Below are 23,592 nucleotides of genomic sequence, written 5' to 3'. Positions count from 1 at the left end.
AAAATATTATTTTTGTACATACTCTTGAAAAGTATTTTGAAACTGTAACAATCTATTACAACTAAACCAGTTTTCAATCAAACAATTCTTAAATTAAAAATGAAATATTCTTAATTTGGACCTTACTTTTATGTTTGGACTGTTCTGTGTTTTGAAAACTAGATTATTTAGAATCCAATTATGTTGCACTTCAGTCCTTATATTATTAACCAGTTTTATATATATATATATATATATATATATATATATATATATATATATAACAATATATGATGTTTTCCATGATGAGCTAAAATCAGTAACACCATTTATTACAGAGGCTAAAATAATTTCTGGTGGTATTATCTGCATATTAAATTTTTGTTTAGTCACAATCTTTCATTTTTCACATTCTAGACAAACAGTGGTCATATATCTCAGCAAAAGATGTTACATATTTGCATAAGCGTTTTCAGTAGCATATGCCTTTTTAAAAATATCAAACATGCAAACAAACATAAATAAGACAAAAATATCTATGTTACATCAAAAAATGCCAAATTTGCAACTGATATTTCTGGTCCATAAGTATGGCACCCTAAGGATACTTGCATATGTGTAAATGCGTCTCTGGGGTCTGTAACGCAGCAGGAATAGTTTTTTCCTTCCAGTAATAGATTGGTAGGAAATACCAAACATGCCCTTGAGAATTCCAATGTTTGTTACAGGTTTTTCTGAAGATGCAAGGGACGTGGTTGGAAAGAGGCTTAGAATTGCCAGTGCAAATACATTGTTAAATGTGCACAAGCAACTAATTACGATCTTCAATTATATGTGATATGTCTAAAATGAGATGGGCTGTCTCAACTGCAACTTGCAAACCGTTCCGCTTTGCGGCAAAACAGTCGAGGACAAGATGGTCAGCAGACGTTACGGAGGACTCGTGAACACAATGTTGGGGAAGGAAAGAAACAGAACGACAGTTTAATATCTTCCAGTTGAGGCCTTCCTGTTTGTTGCAAAGGCCGCACCCACACTTTTGAACAAAATCTGACCAATCCGAGTTGCTAGGAATCTTAGGTGGAATAGACCACGAATGACCCCAATGGGTATCAATAAGAACGTCACCACTGTCATGCTCCAGAGAGGACGCAATGGACTCCAGTGAGTGGCAAAAACAGTCAGTTACTAAGTGGAATTCCTCCGAAGAACAACCTAGATCTTCCAAGGTGCCCTCTGTTACACTACAACTCTAGAACAGAGAGGAAGAAAATGAAAGTTGTTGTTACTCATTGACCTACTATGTTTTAGTAGCTCATGTATTAGTATAATATTAGATATCAGTATATAAGAGCCATGGTGGCACAGGGATGCAGTACTGCAGGCTAACTCACTGCTCACTCCAGGAGTTCGATTCTGAGTGGCTCAAGGTTGTCTCAGCCTTCCATCCTTTTGAGGTGGGTAAAATAAGGACCCAGATTGTTGGAGGCAATAGGCTGACTCTGTAAAACGCTTAGAGAGGGCTGTAAAGCACCGTGAAGCCATATATAAGTCTAAGTTCTATTGCTATTGCTGTTATTGCTCAATTTAAGATTATCTGGGAAGAGACTCATTGTGGTTTATGACTCCAAGGTAAGTGTCAAATACTTTGATGGTAGTCCTCAATGTATGAGTGTAATGGAGCCTGCCCTTCGAGGTTGTAAGTCAATGGAGTTGTAAAGTGAGTCACCCACTTGACTGACCCAATTTTACAACCTTTTTTTTTACTGTGGTTGTTAAGTAAATCAATTGTTTTCTATGGGCCTGTTTTGTTGAAAGCCAGAAGTACATTCTCATTTTTGACAAAAAACCCGCATCAAAAACATGGTTTCATGACCATGGGATTTACAAATGGACATAAATGTGGACCAGCTGCAAAGTGCCTAAAATGTGATGAAGTGACCAAGGGGAGGGAAGCAACCATTGGAACTTCAAAAGCAGGACACAGGTACCCCCAGGAAGATCTGTTGTAACTTCATATGGTCACTAGGTGACCAATCATAATTAAGAACTACGGTACCTCCTTAAGTCTTCACATTAGAAAGGTTCATTGCCTGAAAATGAAGAGGTCCTTGTACAATATTACAGTCCTAAAAAGCAAAGGTGCCCATATAATATTTTCTATTCTGTCGCAATTTAATATTATTGCTGGAAAAGAATTGTAAGGCTTTCAAGTGCTCTGTCAAAGAACATAATTGGGTTGTATTTATTTTCCAACAGAGGACCTTTGCATATTTTTCTTTTGCCTAACAGTAGATGCCAACACCTAGCAAAAAATAATAATAATAAGCAGGACCTGATTTGGTTAATATGAATGGGAGAGCTCCAGAATATCCCAAGCCTAAAGTCAAGTTATACTGGGAACAACAGCAAGAACAAAAAACCAAACAAATTAAAAGCTAAGAAAAGGCAATCGTAAATTATTTCTGCATTACTACTCAGAAAATTACATGAGCATGAAGTCACTAGTAATTAAGCTTGGTTTAACAATGTCCTTACCTTGCCTTATCTTTTCCTTGCATTATCCATAGCCTTAATATTGATTTTATAATACACAAATATATAGAGACATACATGTATTAAATGTTATATAATATACAGCATGTGGTCTCAGTAAGGTATTTCATCTGTACTCATATGCATACTTATGCATGCATACTTATTACCAGTATGTACTACCAGCCTTAAGTAATTTAAATACCCCCCATGAAACTCTCAAACCTTGTGCTTTATGTAGGAGGACACATGAGTTTCGGTACAGCCTCCGCCCAGCAAAATCCATGGATCTTTGACTGTTAACTGCAAAGCGCGTTCTGCAGTTTGACAAGCAAGCTACAGAGGGGGGAAAAAGCACCAAATACTTGTATTATAGAAGCTGATATTTTCCCCTCCAAACAGAATAGGAAAAAAAAATCTCCAATTAATTTATCTTTTCTGCAAAGGAATTCTGGTTTGGTTTAGTAGGTATACTACTTATCCCATTTTATTTGCTCAGTGACACTACAGATTAATATAGATTGTTCCAGGTATTTCATTCTGCTTTTACACAGTTTGAAAGTCAACAAATGTAACATTTAAAATACTTAGCAAACCATGCAGGTAATCCTTGTGTAGTGATCACAATTGGGATAGACAATTTAAGTCAAATTAAGTGAAGTAGTTGCTAAGTAAAACCATGACTATGTGTACAATTTTAATTCAGCTTTTCTTTGCTTTTTAGACCATGAAGGTCTGTATGCAAATACAAGGATTGCCATAAAATTACTATTTCACCACCATCATAAACGAATGGTCGCTAAATGAGGAAGAAACCAAACAAGGATTATAGACCCCAGATTATGTCCCATCCATGCTTAATAGGTGTTGATATCAGGAACATAGCAAACATTGCCATGGCATAAATTGTGATTCAATAGATTGCAGCCAAATAATTAGTCAGATAAAGCTGTGCATAGTCAGAGATATGCCCTTCTACTATTAGAAATGCTTGCTTTTGATTAAGCCTGCAAAAGGTTTTTGTTTCTTCTCCCTACCTTTTGGCAATTATCTATCTTTCAGGCACTGGAGAGATTTTCTTGACTCTAAGGATTACTCCACTCTTTTTCTCACCAGAATTGACAATATCGTCTGTCATTACTCTGCTCAGACAATTGCACACAGCATGTGATATGGAAACCCCATTAACTTACAGCAACTAAACCAATAATCTCTTGATTTAAACAAACACAAGAGTTAATCTCAATGGAATTCAGCCTATTTGCAGACACTTTGCAAAGCCCCATTTATCTAATCATTTCTCATTTTTCTTTTATCACCTCATCTTGGATAAAAAGAGGTGTTATTTTTTTTTCTTGAGAAGATTTCTGTGCCAACATGCTCATCATGCTAATTTCCTTAAAATAGTCATTAAAAGCAGCAGCTGTAAATCAAGAAACACAATTTAATGCCTCTCAGTATGATTTCATCAGACTCTCTGACAGAATGGTAGAATATTTGCCCCATAAGAACAATTGCACTCACTGTCCAAAACACTGTCAAATATCTACTTGTTCAATGTTGTCCAAATATTACATTATTATAGTTTTATTCTACCTTTTTCCTAAAGAAGCCCCTAAGATCACATTCATGATCTTCTCCATTTATTTATATTTTCACAATACAGGTAGTCCTCAGAATTATGACCACAACTGAACCCAAAATTTATGTTGTTGAGACATTTGTTAAGTGAGTTTTGCCCCATTTTATGACCTTTCTTGCCTCAGTTGTTAAATGAATCACTGCAGTTGATAAGTTAGTAACCCAATTGGTAAGTGAATCTGGCTTCCCCATTGACTTGTCAGAGGGTTGCAAAAGGTAATGATCTGGGAACCAAGCAATGGTCATAAATATGAATCAGCTACCAAGCATCTGGATTTTGATCACAAGATCATAAGGATGCTGCAAAGGTCATAACTGTGACGACCTTTGCAAATGGTCAAAAGTCACTTTTTTCAGTGCTGTTGTAACTTTAACCGGTCCCTAAATGAACTGTTGTAAGTCAAGGACTACCTGTATATGGAAAGGCTGAAAGAGGCCTACACTTGCACCTGCAGCTTCACTTCGCTTGACAAGAAAGAGAGGAAACTCATGATAATTATATTTTTCTCCATACTTTATGCCAATTATATCCATGCCTATAGATCCGGGATGATGGACCTGTGGCACACGTGCCACAAGTGGCACGTGGAGCCATTTGTCAGGGCACACGAGGCGTTGCCCTGTCAGCTGGCCAGCCTTTTTTAAAGCCATTTTTCGCCCTCCCCAGGCTCCAGAGGCTTTATAGCAGCCTGGGGAGGGCGAAAACAGCCTCTTCCGGTTTGCTCGTACAGACGTTTTTAGTCCTCCGGAGCCTTCAGGGAAGCCTCCTGAAAGTCCCTGAAGGCTCCAGAGGGCTTAAACCGGCCCTACAAGCAAACCGGAAGTCCATTCGTGAACTTCCGGTTTGCCCGTAGAGCCGTTGTTTTGTGCTCCGGGGGGGGGGGGGAGGCTGTTTCCGCCCTCCCCAGGCTCCTATAAAGCCTCTGGAACCTGGGGAGGGTGAAAAAAGCATGCAAAAAAGGGGGTTGCACCTGTCCTGCGTGCATGCGTGCTGGGGGTTGTACATTGCATTATGGGTGTGCCACGCCCACGCACTCCCCCCCTGCGCTCCGCTTATGGCACACAAGCCAAAAAAGGTTCGCCATCGCTGCTATAGATTGTACTTATCTTCCTGGCATTCCTTCCCTAAATCATCTTGCCTCTCATTAACAAACTCTCCAGACCTGATCCACTGTTAAAAAATACCTCAAGCACTCTTATTTGTAGTACAACTCTTGATTTCCACAAGTATTTAATGGTCTAAGGCAGAGGTGTCAAACTGGCAGCGCACAGCCCGGATTTGTCATGTGCAGGCCATGCCTACCCCAGCTGTGCGAAGGGGAAAAACATCATGATACATCACGCGACACCATGGGTGTGTTCCGGCAGGCATTACTACCGGTTCGTGTGTGTGTGTGTGCTTCGCAGCGTGCTGCGTGCGCATGTGCAGTGCAATTAAAATTGTTCTGCGAATGCACAGAACTGAAAAACAAAGTGGTGTCGATGGCGCCGGCACTCGGGAACCAGTTCGTTGGCATGGCTGGCCTGGGTCGCTGCTGGTTCCAGACAGCCAAACCACTACCGGTAGGAACCCATCACTGGTGGCGCCACGAGTTTGACACCTGTGGTCTAAAGTCATTATCGGTTTCATGTGTACAGAATTAACCACTAGATTAGCCTTCTAATAACCTTCATCTACTACTTGCTGCAAGATATATAAAGAGATTACCTTTAGTTCATCCCATGCTGTTTCACTCCTATTGCAGAGTAGCAAACTGCAGACAACTGGCTGATCAGGAATTAGATGCAGGAACCATTTTGAATCAAAACATTGAGTCTGTAAGTCCTTCAGTTGGCCATAACAAGCAGGAGACAGGAATTGTAAAGAAGGTATTGGCTGAGAACCTAATCAATTAAAGAAAATAAAGGCATGTATAATCCCATGAACAAAGAAGCCCGTTTTAAATCACTACTGGAAAAGTTATTTGGGATAAAAACAGATATTTTCTAAGGCTTCTATGTTCTTAAAATGTTCTGTGGCAAGAAATAGAGGAAGGGAATTTGGACACACCTTACAATTAATAGGGTTGCAAAAATTAAATGAAAATTAAATTTTATATTATGAAAGCATAATCTCAGAAACAAAGCATGTACATTAATTTGTGAGATGTATTGCCCTAAGATGCCTTGGTGATAGTCAAGGACTTAACTATTCTAATAAAAAGATCAATTTACAATGGATTATCAACATTATCCATCATAAAACACACACACACACACACACACACACACACACACACACACACACACAGTGGGAGAGTCATATGGGCACAGCAGTTTTTCTAATCTATTTGATTTCTAATCTTTCTTTGAAAGGGATGAAATGGAAATCATTTTAACAGGTCACCTTCCTTTCAGATACCGTAAATATGATAGATGATTGGACACACATTATTCAATATTGTGGAAGGCAACCTTACTATTGCTGTTGTGTTGTAGACTCCGCTGCTCAGCCTCACGATGGCCCTGGAAACTGGCTGTTGCTGCGTAAGACAAGTTCTGGTTTCAGCTTTAGATCTGGCCCGCAGGGCTGCCTTGGAAACAGTGAAGGACCGACCTATGGTGCCTCCCCCAGCGAAAACAGAGCGGCCTTCCAGCTCCATTTTCGCTGGCAGAGGGTTGCAGGAGGCTGTTGCAGCTGAAAACAGTGCTTGGGAGTCCGTTTTCACTGGCAGAGTGCTCGGGCCGCCACAGGTGCTGACATGACAGATGTTGAGCTGGCCACGCCTACCCTGGCCACACCCAGCCCCCCCAAGGTCAAACACAACCCTGATGTAGCCCTCAATGAAATCGAGTTTGACACCCCTGCTTTATATCATTCTAGACAATTTTTCTGGAGCCATATACTAATGGTACAACATTCCATAAAAATTCTTTTAATTGTTGATTTAATTTAACCTTCAGTCATTTTAGCCATATATTTTCTCACTGCATATTGTATCCAAAGTTCTTAGTCCACTTTATCGTGCTCTTATCTACTCTTGTTTCAAATTTCAAGAAAAGTGTATACATCTTAGCAATTACATGTTCATTATTTCTACATATTTCAACTTCAAATTGTTTTCTGCTGCTCAATTCTAAATGTTTATCTACCTTAAAGCTTTCTCTTGTTTATCTGAAGACAATTGAAAACTAAATCCTTTTGCATTACTTGTTCTCTTGATTTCATTTTATGTTCTCCATGTTCCTGTTCCAACAACTCTTGATAAGTTAATTATTTTCTTTACCTACTATTTAATATGTTTCTTGTGCTGAGACCCATAAAGGCATTTTCGGGTAAAGTCTGGATTTATATCAGTTCCAAATTCTCAACATGGCACAGTAATATAATGATTTTTAAGATCTACAATAACCTTATCATACCATACTAAAATTGAAAGTCTAAGAAAATCTGGAACAACAGAAAAATTAGTCTCACTGTAGGGAATGAAGCAAGAAAGAGAACGTTGCCAGTAACATTCATTTTATTTATTTATTTATTTCTTAGATTTTTAGACCGCCCCTCTCCCAGAAAGGGACTCGGGGCGGTGATTCAATGTAGCAAAACACTTCTTCCAACATTTTTAAAAACAACTACACACATGGACGTCAATGGATGGATAAAATAGGTTGAAATCAGGTTGATTATATATTCTGCAAGACAAATGGAAAAGCTAAAACTACAGAAGACAAATTAAATAATCAAAGCAACAAGATTATGACTTCAGCTATATTCTGTAGAATTATGGGTCCAACAAAGAATATATTTAATGGATTAGATTCATAGAATGCCTGAGGAACTCTGTAATTTGAAGATGAAACAAACAGAAAATCATTCGGAAATGCCAGGAAAAGAATACAAATTGCTGCTGCTGATGCATTCAGAGTTATATAAGAACATTACGTATATGAAAATGTGGGCCTAAAAGATGAAAGAACAGTTCTATGGGAGAAAAAAAGATACCGGTAGTTAAGAAGAGACAGTGTCAATATAAAGAGGAATTGATAAATAGTTGTCAAAATTGATGAAGGACACAAAAATTTGTTCATTATTCTGGTTGGACATTTTGAAAAATTAAATTAAATTCTCCTCAGCAAATCTACTTCTTAGCAAAAATACTTCCGATAGAAAAGGCATAGAAGTTGATGAAATACCATCATAACTGTTCAAAATCTTACAAATAGCAATAGCATTTAGGCTTATATATTGTCCCATATTCTCTGGATGGTTTACAATGTTCAAGCATTATTTGCATTTTGTCCCCAACAATCTTAGGTCTAATTGCCTAAGGAATGGAAAAGATAGATTTGTAATCTAATGTAAAAATGGAGCAATATTAAAGAATGCTCAAACTCTCAAACAATTGTACTTCTCTAACATACTAGTAAGATTAATATTTTAAGATTTTGCTATCCAGTCTTAAATAATACATGAGAATTTCTGGCTCTACTAGCTGGATTCACTGCTAATATCTGATGACTAATGGAAAGGCAAGAGAATTTCAAACAGATTTTTCTTTACTGACATTTTATTTGTAAAAGCCCTTAAAAACCTAGGCTGGGTTATTATATCTTCCTACGGAATAAATTGTAGGAAGCAACAATTATAATGGAACATGGAACAATTAATCGGGTAGGAAGTAACCCAAGGTTACAGATTGTCACCTTTTATTTAACTTACATGAAAAATATATTATGAGAGACACCGAATTAGAAAAAATAAAAATTAAAGCTCCTGGGAGAAACATCAACCACCTTTGTGACGATCGCATTCTCATGGTCAGAAATGAATATGAATCTTTGATTGTGATTCAAATTCTAGGATCTAACAAGACGGACTTTAATGCGGTTTATGTTAAAAACAAGTGATGTCCTTTAAATCCTGGATATTTTTTCACAGAGATGCTTCAATTGAATTATTCAATGATGTTGCATATCAAATATTTTAGGAATGTGTCAATAGTATTGCCTAGGATAAGGGAAGGAATTTATTTTAGTTTGGTGTGCTGTGTGAACCCGACCATTCTGATTTGTGAAATGCAGTCCATGATCTGTTCCTTTAACACAAGGGGTGACACTTTCTAGAAAGCTTCACATGGATTAGTGTAAATAAAAGTGAGTGATAAGATACCGTATCTTGCTTTAATAGGTTTTATCATTGTGGAATGGAAATCAGGTTAGGTTCAACTCATTTTGAAGCAATTGTTTACAGGAGCTGTAATTTAAAAAACCTGAGATGAGCAACGGTTGTTGAAATAGTTAGTGTCTACCCATTATGTGGTATCTGGTGGAAAAAGCATACTCATGGTCCTGTCCAAGAGTGTGCCATCTGGTGGGATCCAGGAACAAAACCTTTTCTGCCATGGGACTTGTCTTCTAGAACCTCATCTCCCCCAAGTGGTCCTCCCTTGAAAACCTGGCTTTTGCCACTGAGTTGGGACGGAGAGTATGGGTGAGTTTGTTTCTTGGTCTTCCTTGTGTTAACTTAAGTGTTCCTACCTAGTTGCTAAGTTACTTTTTGTTAAGTTGATTGTTCTTTAATGTTTTAATTGTTAGCCTCCCAGAGTTATTCACATGAGATGGGAAACCAAATACATTAACTAAGCAAATAAATATATGGTATGAGATTAGAGATAGGTCAAACACCTGACTATTGCTCAATTAACAGTCTAGCACTTGCAATTTGGACAGCTAGACAACTAACAAAGGAAAGATTTCTGCTAATGGTTTGTCACATCCCGTTTTCTCATGGATCATATCCTGAAGTGATCATGTCTGAAAGCTTGTTCATTACCTGTCATTTTCTTCAGCGGCTCCATCATTCTTATTCCAACTCTCTCAACAGCAACAATATTGTTCTCCTTTAAATACTGCTTCAAGGTTGGGTGGATGACCTTCTGGCATATCACAAGGCCAACACCATCAGTTATTACTTCCCTGCCTACACTGAGTAACTGCTCCAACACTTCGGCTTCTAGAGAAATTCCATGATGGATAACTATGGCTCCTTCTCCGGCATGAGACAAATCTCCTGACATAGACACGCCAAACAGAGCCACTTTGATCTGGCCTGAAGCAGTTCTTTTGAAAGGCGGAATCAGATGCATTTCTGGCATTTCAATTAAAAGTCCAGGATAGACAGTAGAATCCATAACTCTCTTATTTTTTATAGGTATGTAATGACATTTTCCTAGCACGGCACTAGAATCCACATTTTGGGGGACTGTAAACAGAAAGGCTCTTAACACCAATATGCTGATATGATCAGCCTCCTTCCTGCTAAGCATGCAAGCACGTTTGCTCGATATAATACTGCGCACCAGGCTAAGGAGAAGCTTAGAACTGCTGAAATCCACCGGTATTCGGCAACCACAGGTTTCAGATGAAAGGTAGTCAAGGCACAGGCTCAAAATACGTTTGCTAATTTTAATGAAAGGGTACGGAGCCATATTCAGGCTTTTGTATTTTTCAAGCAAGTTGCAGCAAAAAATTGCCGTAAATAAGCCACTGTCCCCGAAGAGCGCAAGGTGATTCTGCACAGAGGCTACCAGAAGCTTTAAGACGGGAAGAGTGACACAAAGACTACTCAGCAGAACCGAAGATTGCGATGAAATACGAACGTATCCTCCCATGCCATTGTGTAATTGTTTGAGCCTACCTGTGGGGCCATAGGAGGACCTCATTATCTTACTAAATGTGGAGACAGCCTGGCTAATCACCTCCTTAGTTAAAGGTCCAGTGGTGCAGAGGGAAGGTTTTTTAACATCAGCCCGAGACATCTTTCCCGAGAAAATTCCAGTCAAGCTTTATAGAAGAGTTCCGTTTCTACAAAACAGTTTTTAATTATCATTATACATAGGCATGCGAGACCTTGGGTTTTCTTTGCAGGCAACGATACAACAAAGGGATTTAACAGCACTTATTTGATGTTAAACAATGTGATCAATGTGATGATTGCCAAAGTTGCTTCGTTCAACCAGACCGTTTGAGTTCATTTCCATGCCCCGTTTTTAAAGAAAGCGTTGCTGTTTTGGGTAGATGGTAAATACCAACATGGGCACCAATGAATAAAAATCCAGGCATGGACAGCCAATTCCTACTATTCCAGCTGCCTTCCATATCTCCATCAGACCTATAATAAATAAGAGAGATATGCCTATAAGAAGGAGGGGAAGAAAAGAGATTTCTTAATACTATAATCACAGAAAAATACATTTATTAAGGCAACGTATTTCAGTGAAAACTCTTGGCAAACGATCTCTGAAAATGAGGTATAATCACCGAATGAATATTTTGCATGTTGGAAAACATTCTGATAATTTGCCAACTCAGATTACTCATCATAATCCTTTATATAAGCATAATGCAGAAAAAATAGCATTAACAGTGGGCAGTTATGGAGTTTTGCCAATAAAGCACTCAATCTTTGATTTACAGAGATTTATTTCTTCTCCCTTTAGAGGTATACAGATGAAAGTGATATTTTTACACATTTTTAAAGCTCATATCTTAGCAATCCTTTGAAGCTGTTTAGTGATATTTAAAATATTTATATATACACGACATTGATTAGTTTAAACTTTATTGGAAAAGGTTTTGTGTCAATTGCAAGAATGTTCAGATTTTATTGTATCAAAGAACAGCATGTATACACACGGTATATACATAATAAAAAGGGCATAGCCAATCCTAGATGCATGATGTGGGGAATCCAACTGAATGATACAATATCCAGGAATGTGGAATGTTCTTTTTGAGGGAAAACTATTGGTTTGACAAGCTAAAGAGAAATTACAAAAGGCAAGATTTTCACCATGACTGTTTTAAGGGGGGGGGGGGGTTTGACCAATTTTTGTGTCAGGTCTTTCATACACTGTTTCCTAATAACTTCCCCAGGAATACTTGGCAAGAGAGTCTAAATGTTGGTGGTTTCGAAAGAAGGGCTCAACTTTTGCAATCAGAATGAAAGAAATAGTCCAACCTGAATGGGCCAATCCAGCACAGCCATCTTGCCAGCGACAATTAATCATGGTCAATTTGCGGCCGGCTAAGTCATGGAGGGACAATTCCACGCAGGAAAACACAATGTTATCCGCTACTGGTTTTTTGACATTATTTCCATTGACAAAAATAGAAATAATGTAGACAAGACGGTGGCGGATTAACATTCACTGTGTTGAGTTATCCCACATGGGTTGTCCCAGGGAGAGTTGGCCATAGGGAGTTGTCCCATAATGAGTTGGCCTTTGCAAGATGGCTGCAACGTTGTCCTATACCCTAGCACAACTATCTACCTCTATCAGTTACAGCATAAAGCTTTAGCACCAATTTATATCTGGAAGTCATTAAACATAGGCAACTAAAGGATACCCCAAACCAATGGAGCATCCACATAAAACAGCATGTTGCCATTCTGGCACTAACATGGCACTGAACTTTTATTTTGGGAATACAGCAAAAGAATATTGATTTTGGAAAGTTAATGGGGTAGATGGACTTGAAAGAATATTTCCTAAGGGATCTTTAAAATTTTATAAAAGAATACATGAAGATTTTGAAATTAACCATAAGAAACCACCTCCTGTGGGAATGTTTTACTGATTGGAAAAGAAACAGATGTTAAGAAGGGACTTTGAAGGCTAAGTAGAGCAAACTAGAGAGAACTAAGGATTACAATTAAAGGAGAAGAGACCTATTAATACAATGGAGCAGTATGTTTTGCTAGAAAAGAAATTAAGTTTGTTTGGGAGCACTGTACTTAACAATTACTTACAAGATTGTCTGATATTGTAACGGTGGGATATAGAAAAACAACAGATTTTATTGAATAAAACAGGCTGAGGTTGATTTGAATGTGGATTAATATTTTTTTAAAATGCCAGATTACAAAAGTGATATGGAAAAAGATGCTTTGGGTCTGAAAATGAATTTATAATGCCAGAAAATGTGATATGGAAAAAAGATGCCACAATGAATGTACAAATGAAACCAGCTGATATCTTAATAATTAAAGGGGAGATACAAACAATAAATCAGAAGAGTGACTTGGAAACTCTTCTTATCTTGGATTTATAATAGGGATGTGTTAAACTAATGTAACTGTTCCTGAAAGAAAGAAAATGATAAGAAATTAGCCAGTGGGATATTATTTGACAGGTTTAAAGATCCAGAAAAGTAAACAGAAGGAATTCAAAGTGGATTTATTTGATCAGAGTCAATATATATGTTATGGTTTCTGATAGCTATTAATGGAATTTCTTTTTGACCAGGATTGAACAACTAGACTTTAAAGATCAGTTCATAAATGAGAGATCTCTTTTACTTTACAATATAAAAAGTGTCAAGTTAGAATACAAAATGGATTGATTACATAGAAATATAATATTATATATGATGTTAAGTTGAAATATATTATTATAACAAATATAATAAGTTATTACTTTTGGTAGACTTTTGCTGATTAGGACCGAATGATGATTTTTTTATAATTTGATTATTGATTAGGGCTGAGGCATGGAAAGAAGAGATTTTGTTTTACTGAAATGTTACAGAAGGTGTTAATGAAATTGTACTTTTCCAGAAGGAGAGTCACTTTTTATATACCCTTTTCTTTATTTTTTTCCTTTTAGCTATGAACTTTCCTTTTTATAGTTTTCTTAATTTGCACCAGTCTTTTATCTTAAAAGATAAAAGTTTTTTTTAAAAAAAAAAATCACAGACATAGGCAGGTTAAGAATACATGATTTTGAATAAGGGCACAGATACAAATTTTGCTTTAATGAGTACAGAGTGTGTGCTGTTATTAATTATGCTCAAAAGCTGCATTTGTAATAGCTCTGCCAAGGTAGCAGAAGAACCACAGCTGTTCAGCATCACATGAATATTGCTTAATATTTTGGTTCTGCTACATGTACAAAAATTGTAAACTGATGAAAAATGAAATGGCTGATGAATTTAACCAGCTAGGAGAGTATACTAGATACACACACACACATATATATCTATATGTGTGTATATGTGTATTAGAGAGGGAGAAGGAGAAAGAAAGAGAGAGGGGGAGGAGAGGGAGAATATGCCTATCAAATCCAGTTTATAGTTGTAAGTATTATAAAGAGATCATGGAAAAGAAAATTTTCAAACTTTTAAGGCTAAAACATTGCTGTGGGATATCAAACTATACAATTTTCACAGAGAAAAAGAGAGACAATCAATATTGAGGTTATTTGTTCCTATAGGATTCTTGCCTAATCCTGTAATGGATCCTGGCCAGAGCACCAAAATTATAATATATATTATCTTGCATATTTGTCCATTTTGAGTATTTAAAATCCCTATGCTTTTTTTCAAAATCTTTTCCCCATAATTCTATATTGCATTGTGGGGTTTCCCCCCGCCCCCGAGAACAGGATCAAATTCTGACAAAATGAATTGCTTGAGGACAATCAGTGAGTTGCTTACAGAAGCAACATCTCCAGATCAGAAACTCCCTGGTTCTGCTAAATTTTACTGATCCTCATTTTCCAAGAGAAAATTCTATGCCACGCCAGCAAAGCAGGTCCTTAGCTGTCTGTTCGTTTCCTGGTTTTAGGATTTTCTCACAGAAGTTGCGATGTTGACATTTATGCCTATGTTAGGAAAGCTTCCTTATGGTTTGACACTAAAGGCCATCTATTGTGGACCATTACTATGCCACCTACAGGGAGATTCCAGACCACAGTTCTGCAAGAAGAGGCATCAATTCCACAACAGAGTGTAGGAAATTAAAGAGATTAGCTATTCATTAACATTTCCTTTGGTTGGCTTCATGGTTGTACAGGTAATCCCCGACTTACAATTATTTGTTTAGTAACCAAAGTTACTACAGTGCTGGAAAAAGTGACATGACCATTTTCCACACTGATGATGATTGCAGGATCCCCATGGTCATGTGATCAAAATTCAGGTGCTTAGCCACTGACTCATATTTATGACGGTTGCAGTATCCTGGGGTCATGTGATCACTTTTTGCAACCTTCCGACAAGCAAAGTCATTGGGGAAGCCAGATTCACGCAACAAATGCATTACTAATTTAACAACTGCAGTGATTCACTTAACAACTGTGGCAAGAAAAGTTGTAAAATGGGGCAAACCCCACTTAACAAATGCCTCATTTAGCAACAGAAATGTTGGGCTCAATTGTGGTCATAAGTCAAGGAGTACCGTATTTTTCGATCTATAAGACACACCAGAGTATACGCACCATGATTTTAAAGAGGTAATTTTTTTAAAAAAGTTTTTGCACTCTGCAAGCTTGCCAAACCCTCTGCACGCCTCATTTTTTGCAAAAAAAAAGAGAGCATGTAGAGCTTTGGGAGGCCCTTAGAGTGCTCCTGGGGGCTGGGGGACAGAAAACGAGCAAAAAACACCCTGCTTTTCGCAAAAACAGCCCCCTTTTTTTTGCAAAAAAAAAAAAAAAGGGCATGCAGAGGGTTTGGAAGGCTTCTAGAGTGCTCTTGGGGGCTGGGGAGGGGGAAAAAAAGAGCACAAATGGCCCATTTTTTGCTCATTTTTGCCCTCCCCAGCCCTCAGGACCACTTTGCAAGCCTCCCAAACCCTCTGCAAGTCCATTTTTGCAAAGACGGCAGAGTTTCAGTGGGCCAAAAATGCTGTACTCATTGTATAAGACGCACCAAGATTTTCACCCTCATTTTTGAGGGGAAAAGGTGCGTCTTTTACTCTGAAAAATACGGTACCTGTATTTTTGTGGCCTTTTAATGGTTCTGTACTTACCTCTTAATCATTCTGTAGCAGTTTACAATTATTTCCCTTCATTTTCTTTGTCCTGCTGCAGCACATATCTCACAATGTGAGAGTCATCATAATAGTCGTCTTTTTTTGGTTGAAAAAGGGGATTGGATTTCATTTTATACCATCCCCAATGTATCAGCACCATGCCAGTTCCCGTAACAATGAAAAATCGGTAGTTCTTCCAAAAGTCTCTAAGGCCCATGTGCTGGTTGGTCACTACCTATGCAAAGAAATTGGGATATTTGCGCATGTTCTACTAAACAAGTTAATCAAATCATATCACTCAGATCATCAACAACAACATCAACCTACTATATAACAAGTTCATATTTGATTGACTGTTGATACTAATGGTATTTCTCTCTCTCAGAAATAAGTGCCATAAATATTGGGAAGACTTGCTTTTAAAGATGTTCATGCAATATACGTATGACTTATGCTGTAACAGTGCATATAAAAGGCCAAATCAGGTCTCTCATGAGAAATAATGAGAATTATACTTGACATTTGACTAGAAATTTCCACCACTCCTCAAATCCTATCTTCTTTCTTTTGCAAACCAGAAAAATACTATAAAACTGCCTACTGCAACCTTGTTGTTGTTAGTTGTGAAGTCGTGTCCGACCCAACGCGACCCTAAGGACGACGTGCCTCCAGGCCTACCAATGTGCTGGGCTGCAATGCTCACAATACTCTTGAGAACATACTACAGAACACTGGCTTATCAGGAAGTGTGGTCTTAGATCCTTGTCCTTGGGAACTTTTAGATGAAGTTTTTTTGGGGGGGAAATTGATTGGGTTGATTTGATTATTACAGACTTTCCCATCTGGAATTTGTTTATTTAATATAGTATTTTTTTATTAAATAAGGATGGGAAAGCTAACAACTATTTGTAGATCCCTTAAATAAGTGGAGGAAAAATCTATCCGTTTTTTTAAATTATTATTTTCTTTTCAACATCCAGACAAGGTGGATTCTTTATGTTTAATGTTAGATTTATTCGATCTTTGGGTTATTCATTTTCTTTTGTTTTTGTTGTGTTTAATTTTTTTTGTTTTTTGTTTTGTATTTTGCTCTTGTTGATGAAACAAAATAAATATATATTGGATAATCTGGTCAAAGTGGACATTCAGGAATTTGAATGTAGTTTATATAGTTTAAAATGTTGAGACTCACAATTTTCCCTATCTAAATGAACACAAGGATTTCACTAGTATCCTATTACCCCCCCCCCCCCCCAATCTTCCACATCTGTAAAGTGTTCCATGAACATAAACATACGGCGAACTAGGGCTGGGTTGCAATCTTGATTTGAAGGGCAAAATGTGATTTGTGATGGGCAGATGTCCACAAAGCACCTATTGGAAACATCTTAAAGCAGCTGTTTCCCCCTGTCCCGCGGGTTTTCCCGACAGTCCTTAATAGCAGCACTATATGGGAGAAAGACATATCTCGGGTAAAAGTTTCCAGCAGGTGTTATATATGTACACTTTGCACATTGAATCAGAATGGCTGCCCTGCCTGGCTGCAGAAAATTACCCAAATATGGTTTCAAAAATAAGCTTAAAATGGACATTTCACAATTAAATCGGTGTTGACTTGCACCTGCTGGATCTAAAATTGGCATGACATTTGCCAGATCTGGACTGTTACCTTTGCTAATCTAGTCAGAAAATACTCTCTTTGTTGAAGTCATAGAAAACTAAAAAAAAAAAAAAATCAACAAGGAAAAAAGGAGGGAAAATACATAACAAAGTTGGAAGGGATCTTGGAGGTCTTCTAGTCCAACCCCCTGCTCAAGCAGATAACCCTAAACCAGCGGTATCCAAACTTGGCAACTTTAAGACTTGTGGAACTCTGCTGGCTGGGGAATTCTGGGAGTTGAAGTCCACAAGTCTTAAAGTTGCCAAGTTTGGACACCCCTGCCCTAAACTATTTCAGACTAATGGTAGTCCAATCTCTTCTTAGAAAACCTCCAGTCTTGGAGCACCCATAATTTCTGGAGGCAAGTTGTTCCACTGACTTAACTTTCTGTCAGGAAATTTCTCCTTAGTTCTAGGTTACTTCAACCGATCACCATGTTACTCTGTTTTCCCACCTTATTTAAAATGTAAATGTTAATTTTAAAAAAAATAAATTGCATTAAGTTGTAATTCTATTTGACAATTAGTCTAATTAAATTTAATCAGACCAATTTTTAAGTTAATCTATATCGGGCTGCACTTCAAAGAATTTTTTTTAAAGCCCTCTTGATTTAAAATAAAATCTGCTTTTTATATAAAACATGCATATACTAATGAGTCATCCATTACGATTAAGACACTCTTTGCTGAAGAAATTAGAAAAGAGCCCAATTTCTAAAACTCGAACATTATAAAAATTAGCATGCATATTTAAAGTGCAATCTATATATAGTTAAAACATTTTACATCCAGCTGACTTCAAGGAGAAAATAATGCATAATTATATGTATATAATTTGTTATAGGAAAATAATTAGTGTATGTCTTCCTGCTCAGGAATTATATATCAATATGGAAACAGATTTAATTCAATTATTTAAATCAGCATACTTTTATTGGGGAGGAAAGAATGGTTTATTTGCATATAAGTAGAAGATGAAGCTAGTCTTCTTAGGTGTGGATTTTGACTAACCAAATTTTGCAACACAAGACTAACTTCACAGATTCTCCCCCTCATCCCACACCTTTCCCCCATGATCAACTCCAGAGGCTTGAGCTACCACTCAGTTCTTCTATCAGAATATTCTTTGATTAAAAGGAAGAAACACATCCATCTAGAGAACATCAAGTCTACATCTAACACATTGAATTTTGGGCAATAAAGAATATTTTATTCTATTATGTGAGATGGGCTGTGCAAGAAGGCAGGTGGATGTTCAAAATAATGTAGCATGCACAGAGGAAAAAAAAGATGTTTTACTATTGCTTCTGACCCAACAAATACCAACTGTCTGTAAAAGTCAGTTTCTGCATGTGAATTTATTGACTGCATTATGTAAAGTGATTCCATTTTTCAGGTGGAAAGACATTCTATTTCCTTAAAACAAGTCATTTAAAAAAAAACCCAATTCCTCGGGATATAAATGGCTTCCTCTAAAAAATAGCAAATGCCACCCTGAAGAAATATCAAAAAGTTTCAAGTTGTGTGCATGTATACTGAAATCTATGCCCAAAACAGCCCCCGAGTTATTTAAATATCTATTACTAGCAACTGCAAATGACAAGTGACAATTATGAATGTAAGAAGTCAGGCAAGACAATATTCTCACTTGCTTTGACCTTTGGATATTAGATCTGAAATTATTCTGTCATGTTAAATATTCCAATTATACCAATAAAGAAATAAATTATCATGTAGCTAATTTCGGTATTTGGCCACCTCCATAATTTCGGTATTTGGCCACCTCCATAATTTCTCTTCATCTTTAGCTGGCAATTAGATGACACATTAGGCATTTTGCATGGGAATAAAGGATGGTACTGTCTTCAGCAGACTGCTTGCCTTATCTGAAGGGATGCTCCATTTAGTTCAGAAACTCAATCATGCAAAATTTTAAATTAAATACCCAGCTTCCACGTACATAATAACCCTGTTGCAGTTACAAGTACACAAGTACAATGTGAGGGTAGAGCTCATCCGTCCTACTATCTCCAAAAGTGGAGGATACACTTAACACCCCAGAGTGATAATTTTAGGCCCAGGATTGAATGAGATATTAACTGTTATCTGGGTTGTGTCATTTCAGGCTGCAAGTGGGACTGTTCAACTAGGCTATCTGAAAAACTGTTGCATCTATACAACTGTCCCTATAGTTGGCCCTGAAGATGAGCTATGTAAGAAAGAATAGGACTTTGGCAAGTGATATTATTGGATCATTGAAAGAATGTTATAAAGATTTTGCTCAAGCTTCATTTGGTACGGGAAACACACTGTGATTTCATCCAAGGTTTTATCTGTGATTCAACAGTGTACTGTTTTTATAGTTCACAATAAAATCTCTTCTGAATCAAGTTTTACTCTTGGTGACTACAAGACCCCGTGTTTTCTCAGTTGCCATTGCCTTCTCATTTTTTGTTTTTTTTAACTTCATACTCCTAAACACTTCTAAACACAGTATAGCACCACAAACAGATTAATAAGACAAATTTCACTGGTGCCAGTGTAGTGTGTAATATGTATATACCATGATATAAGATATACACCAGAGTAATATACATATTGCGTAGAATATGACGTACATATGGAAACGTATGACTAGTTCTCTCCCCCCCCCCCCACAACTACTTGGATTATTCTTTTATTCTTGTATGGACTGCACCAGTAGAGGCTAAACCAATTCCGTTGTATACATCGTGTACAATGACAATAAAGGCGTTGAACTTTGAACTGATCTACAGTTCTAGTTAGTATATCTCGATGGTCTCCGTTCAAATATTAAGCAGATCTAATCCTATTCATCTTTTTGAGCTCAGCTTTGGTTAGGTAGGTAGGTAGGTAGTGCCAATTAGATGGAATTTTACACCGTAAAACATGCTCTAATCTGCTCTGCAATAGGTTGTGAATCCTAAAAAATGCTCTTAATTAGCACCCCCGTTTGCCTTTTGCTACAAGCGGCAGAAGCTTCTACTCCCCCCCCCGCCTTAGATAAAAAAAATGTCACCCGTTCTTTCCCATAAATGCATTCCGATCCAATACCTCTCTCTTACGTTGCAGCACGGAAAAGCAAAACACTCTAGTTGCCCCACAATCCTTGCGCCCTTCAAGCTTCCACTCGTCAGGCTTTCCGGAAGTGGATACAAAAGGCAGAAACTACAAATTCCAAGATACACCGCGATATTTTTTTTAAAAAAAAACACTAGATAAATCGATGTTCCGATGCATCCTGGTAATTGTAGTTCAGGCGAAGTGGAAATGCAAAAAAAAAAACAAAAAAAACAAAACAAAACGCGGAGTAGCTTCTCGGCTACAATATTACCATACAATCGACCGGAAAAATCATAGGAGGGAAATTATTCAATTTGAATTGAAGCGTGAATTTGAGGGATCGGTTTCAAACATTCCTTAATTTTGTTAATTACATGTCTTTTATTAGGATTTCCCCGTAGGATGGAATAGATTAGTCAGTGGTTTATTAAAAGACAGGCATACGTTCTTATCTATATTAAATACCCCGGATTAAGCGGAGTAGCATCCCAAGGGCGAATAAAAAGAAATAGATATGTCATACCGGAGAGATTTGACCCAAGAGTTACCTATTCACTTATTAAAATATTTTTGAAATTTTGGGCTTTATTTCATCAGATCCAGTAGTTACTGCTTGGGAAAGCCCGCACTTTTTGAAATTAATACATTTCATCTGACTGTACAAGTGGATGTTTTAAAGGTTAAAAAATAAAATAATACTCCTTATGTAATGAAAAGGTTTCATATTTAATTAATGTTAAACATTAATGTTTAATGTTTTGATAGTCTCTGTGCATATTGTGAGACTCCTTGACTAGATTTGCACACCGGACTGAGCTATGATTTATTTAACCCAGTTTTATCTTTAAAAGATTAGATCTTAAAGGATTGGATTCACACTCATAGTAAACCATCAAGATTATACATTCTAACACAAGGTCAAATAGGACATAAAGTCCAACTCAAATAAGATGACTTTGAGAAATATGAACAACTGTATTAGGCTAAAAAGTATTTGCTGTGTTGTGGCTCATTATGTTGCATAAACTCAGCTGCAGTTAGCAGATGATTCAGTATGGAGAATATACCACTGATTAATTCAATGTATCATGGTGCAGTTAACTAAATCAGTTTCTTGTAGAAACACAAGGATATATATAATACAGGTAGTCCTTGACTTACAACCACAATTGACCCAAAATTGCTAAGTGAAACATTAATTAAATGAGTTTTGCCCCGTTTTATGACTTTTGCCAGACTTGTTAAGTGAATCATGGCCATTGTAAAGTTAGTAACATGGTTAAGTGCAGCTAGCTTCCCTATTGATTTTGCTTGTCAGCTGGCAACATGGCCCTGGAACACTGCAACAGTCATCAATGCCAAGCATCTGAATTTTAATCATGTGACCATGTGGATGCTGCTATGGTCATAAATGTGAGAAATGGTCATAAATCACTTTTTTCAGTGCCGCTGTAACTTTGGTCATTAAATGAATTGTTGTAAATCGAGGACTACCTTTAGGTCTGGTAATAACCTCCTTGCTAGAGTGTACATTTGCATTTGAGTAAACATCATTAAAAACAGAATGAAAAATTATGTGTTACATAACATGTTAAACTAAACCATTAATAAATCCCAGTTCTCAAGTCAAAACCAATAAAACTCCATTATGTATTAATTGGCTTGTATAAATCAGGCCTATAATTGGTCTGGCTTGTTTTAACCAAGCATTTTGTAGAAACGCAATTACTCAGTTTAATACAGAACAGGCTATTTTTCTGTAAGTATTTTTGGGGTGTTAGCACACAAACCCCTCATTTTTTTCTTCCTTGAAACAATATATTTCAACATATTTAGCTTAATGATTAAATAAAACATTATTCTGAGCCACACACCCTTGCCTAATTACATTACTTTAGCCATTTAGGTTTCAGAGTACAAACGCCTGTATGTATGCCATACTTGGTCTGAAATAATTGATTTTAACAGACTTTCACGTAAAATACACAACTGTTTGAGAAGAGTTAAACGTTATTCCCAGATAATTGACTTGTGGCTTTACGACTTCATGGACACATCCATGTCTTTCTTTTGGCAAGAATTCCGAAGCGGTTCTCTACTAGTACATTTCCCAGGATATTTCTTTCTTTCTGGTACATCTGAAAAAACGCATCCATGCTCACTTTCCCCTCTGATATCACAAGCAAGAGCTGGAAAGCTATAGAGAATACCGTATAAAAGCTATTGGTTGTTGCCCGTCACATGATACACGTGAGCCAGTCCACGCTTCGGGATGTCGCATTTTCAAATTTTTTCAAGCTGCGGTGCACGCCTTTGAAAGAGGTAAGTCACAGCTACAAACACGGTGCGTTGTTTTAAAGCGTGGGTTCGGAGACGTGGGAATTATTCACCGATTTTGTATTGGGCCGCTGTTAGGAAGCATCACAAGAGGCAGAGGCGTTGTTGTTGTTGTTGTTGCTGCTGCTGCTGCTGCTGCTGCTGCTGCTGCTGCTGCTGCAACCGCTGCAACCGGTGATTTGGGGAAACTTAGTAAACGTGGTGGAAGTAATAGTGCTCATAGGCGAGCGTGGAGAAAACACGACTTTAGCTGCGTGAATCTGATCTCATTTGCTGTCCCGAAAGTAAAACAAAGGAGTTGCCAAGTACAAAAGCACGAGCTTCAAGTTGTGACTGTTATCTATGCTAAGAATGACAACGTAAACACAGCTTTCATATAGAATTGTACTATCTGTGTGTGCGGGTATGCACTTAATGGCGGTTTTTGAGGATATCCATTTGTATGGTCCAATCCTGAAAAAATATAAGTTATAATTATAAAATGATCATTCTAAGCCACCTAATTCCCCATATTCATAAATCATATACTTTGTTTCATGTATACTTTGGCAATTTTAAGTTTTCCT

The 23,592-nt window shown here is 37.3% G+C and overlaps 1 protein-coding gene across 5 annotated transcripts; it reads right to left on the bottom strand.

The window, feature by feature from the left end:
- Nucleotides 1-254: 254 nt before the first annotated feature.
- On the bottom strand, nucleotides 255-20,808 carry MKKS (MKKS centrosomal shuttling protein). Of its 5 annotated transcripts, none has more exons than XM_081940758.1 (6): nucleotides 20,692-20,808; nucleotides 15,944-16,181; nucleotides 9,968-11,305; nucleotides 5,864-6,039; nucleotides 2,740-2,850; nucleotides 255-1,231 (listed from the first exon to the last, which is right to left on the bottom strand). In XM_081940758.1, the coding sequence occupies exons 3-6, from the start codon at nucleotides 10,950-10,952 to the stop codon at nucleotides 791-793; spliced, it is 1,713 nt and encodes a 570-aa protein (XP_081796884.1). In that variant the 5' UTR covers nucleotides 10,953-11,305; nucleotides 15,944-16,181; nucleotides 20,692-20,808; the 3' UTR covers nucleotides 255-790. The 5 variants fall into 5 exon arrangements, with proteins under 5 accessions (XP_081796884.1, XP_081796885.1, XP_081796883.1 ...); XM_081940759.1 differs by having other exon boundaries at nucleotides 9,968-11,329; nucleotides 20,681-20,798; XM_081940757.1 differs by having other exon boundaries at nucleotides 20,681-20,798.
- Nucleotides 20,809-23,592: the final 2,784 nt, after the last annotated feature.

This window comes from Natrix helvetica, assembly GCF_964273705.1.
Source record: "Natrix helvetica genome assembly, chromosome: 2".
Lineage (NCBI taxonomy): Eukaryota > Metazoa > Chordata > Lepidosauria > Squamata > Natricidae > Natrix > Natrix helvetica.
This window is presented reverse-complemented; position numbering and strand designations above follow the sequence as displayed.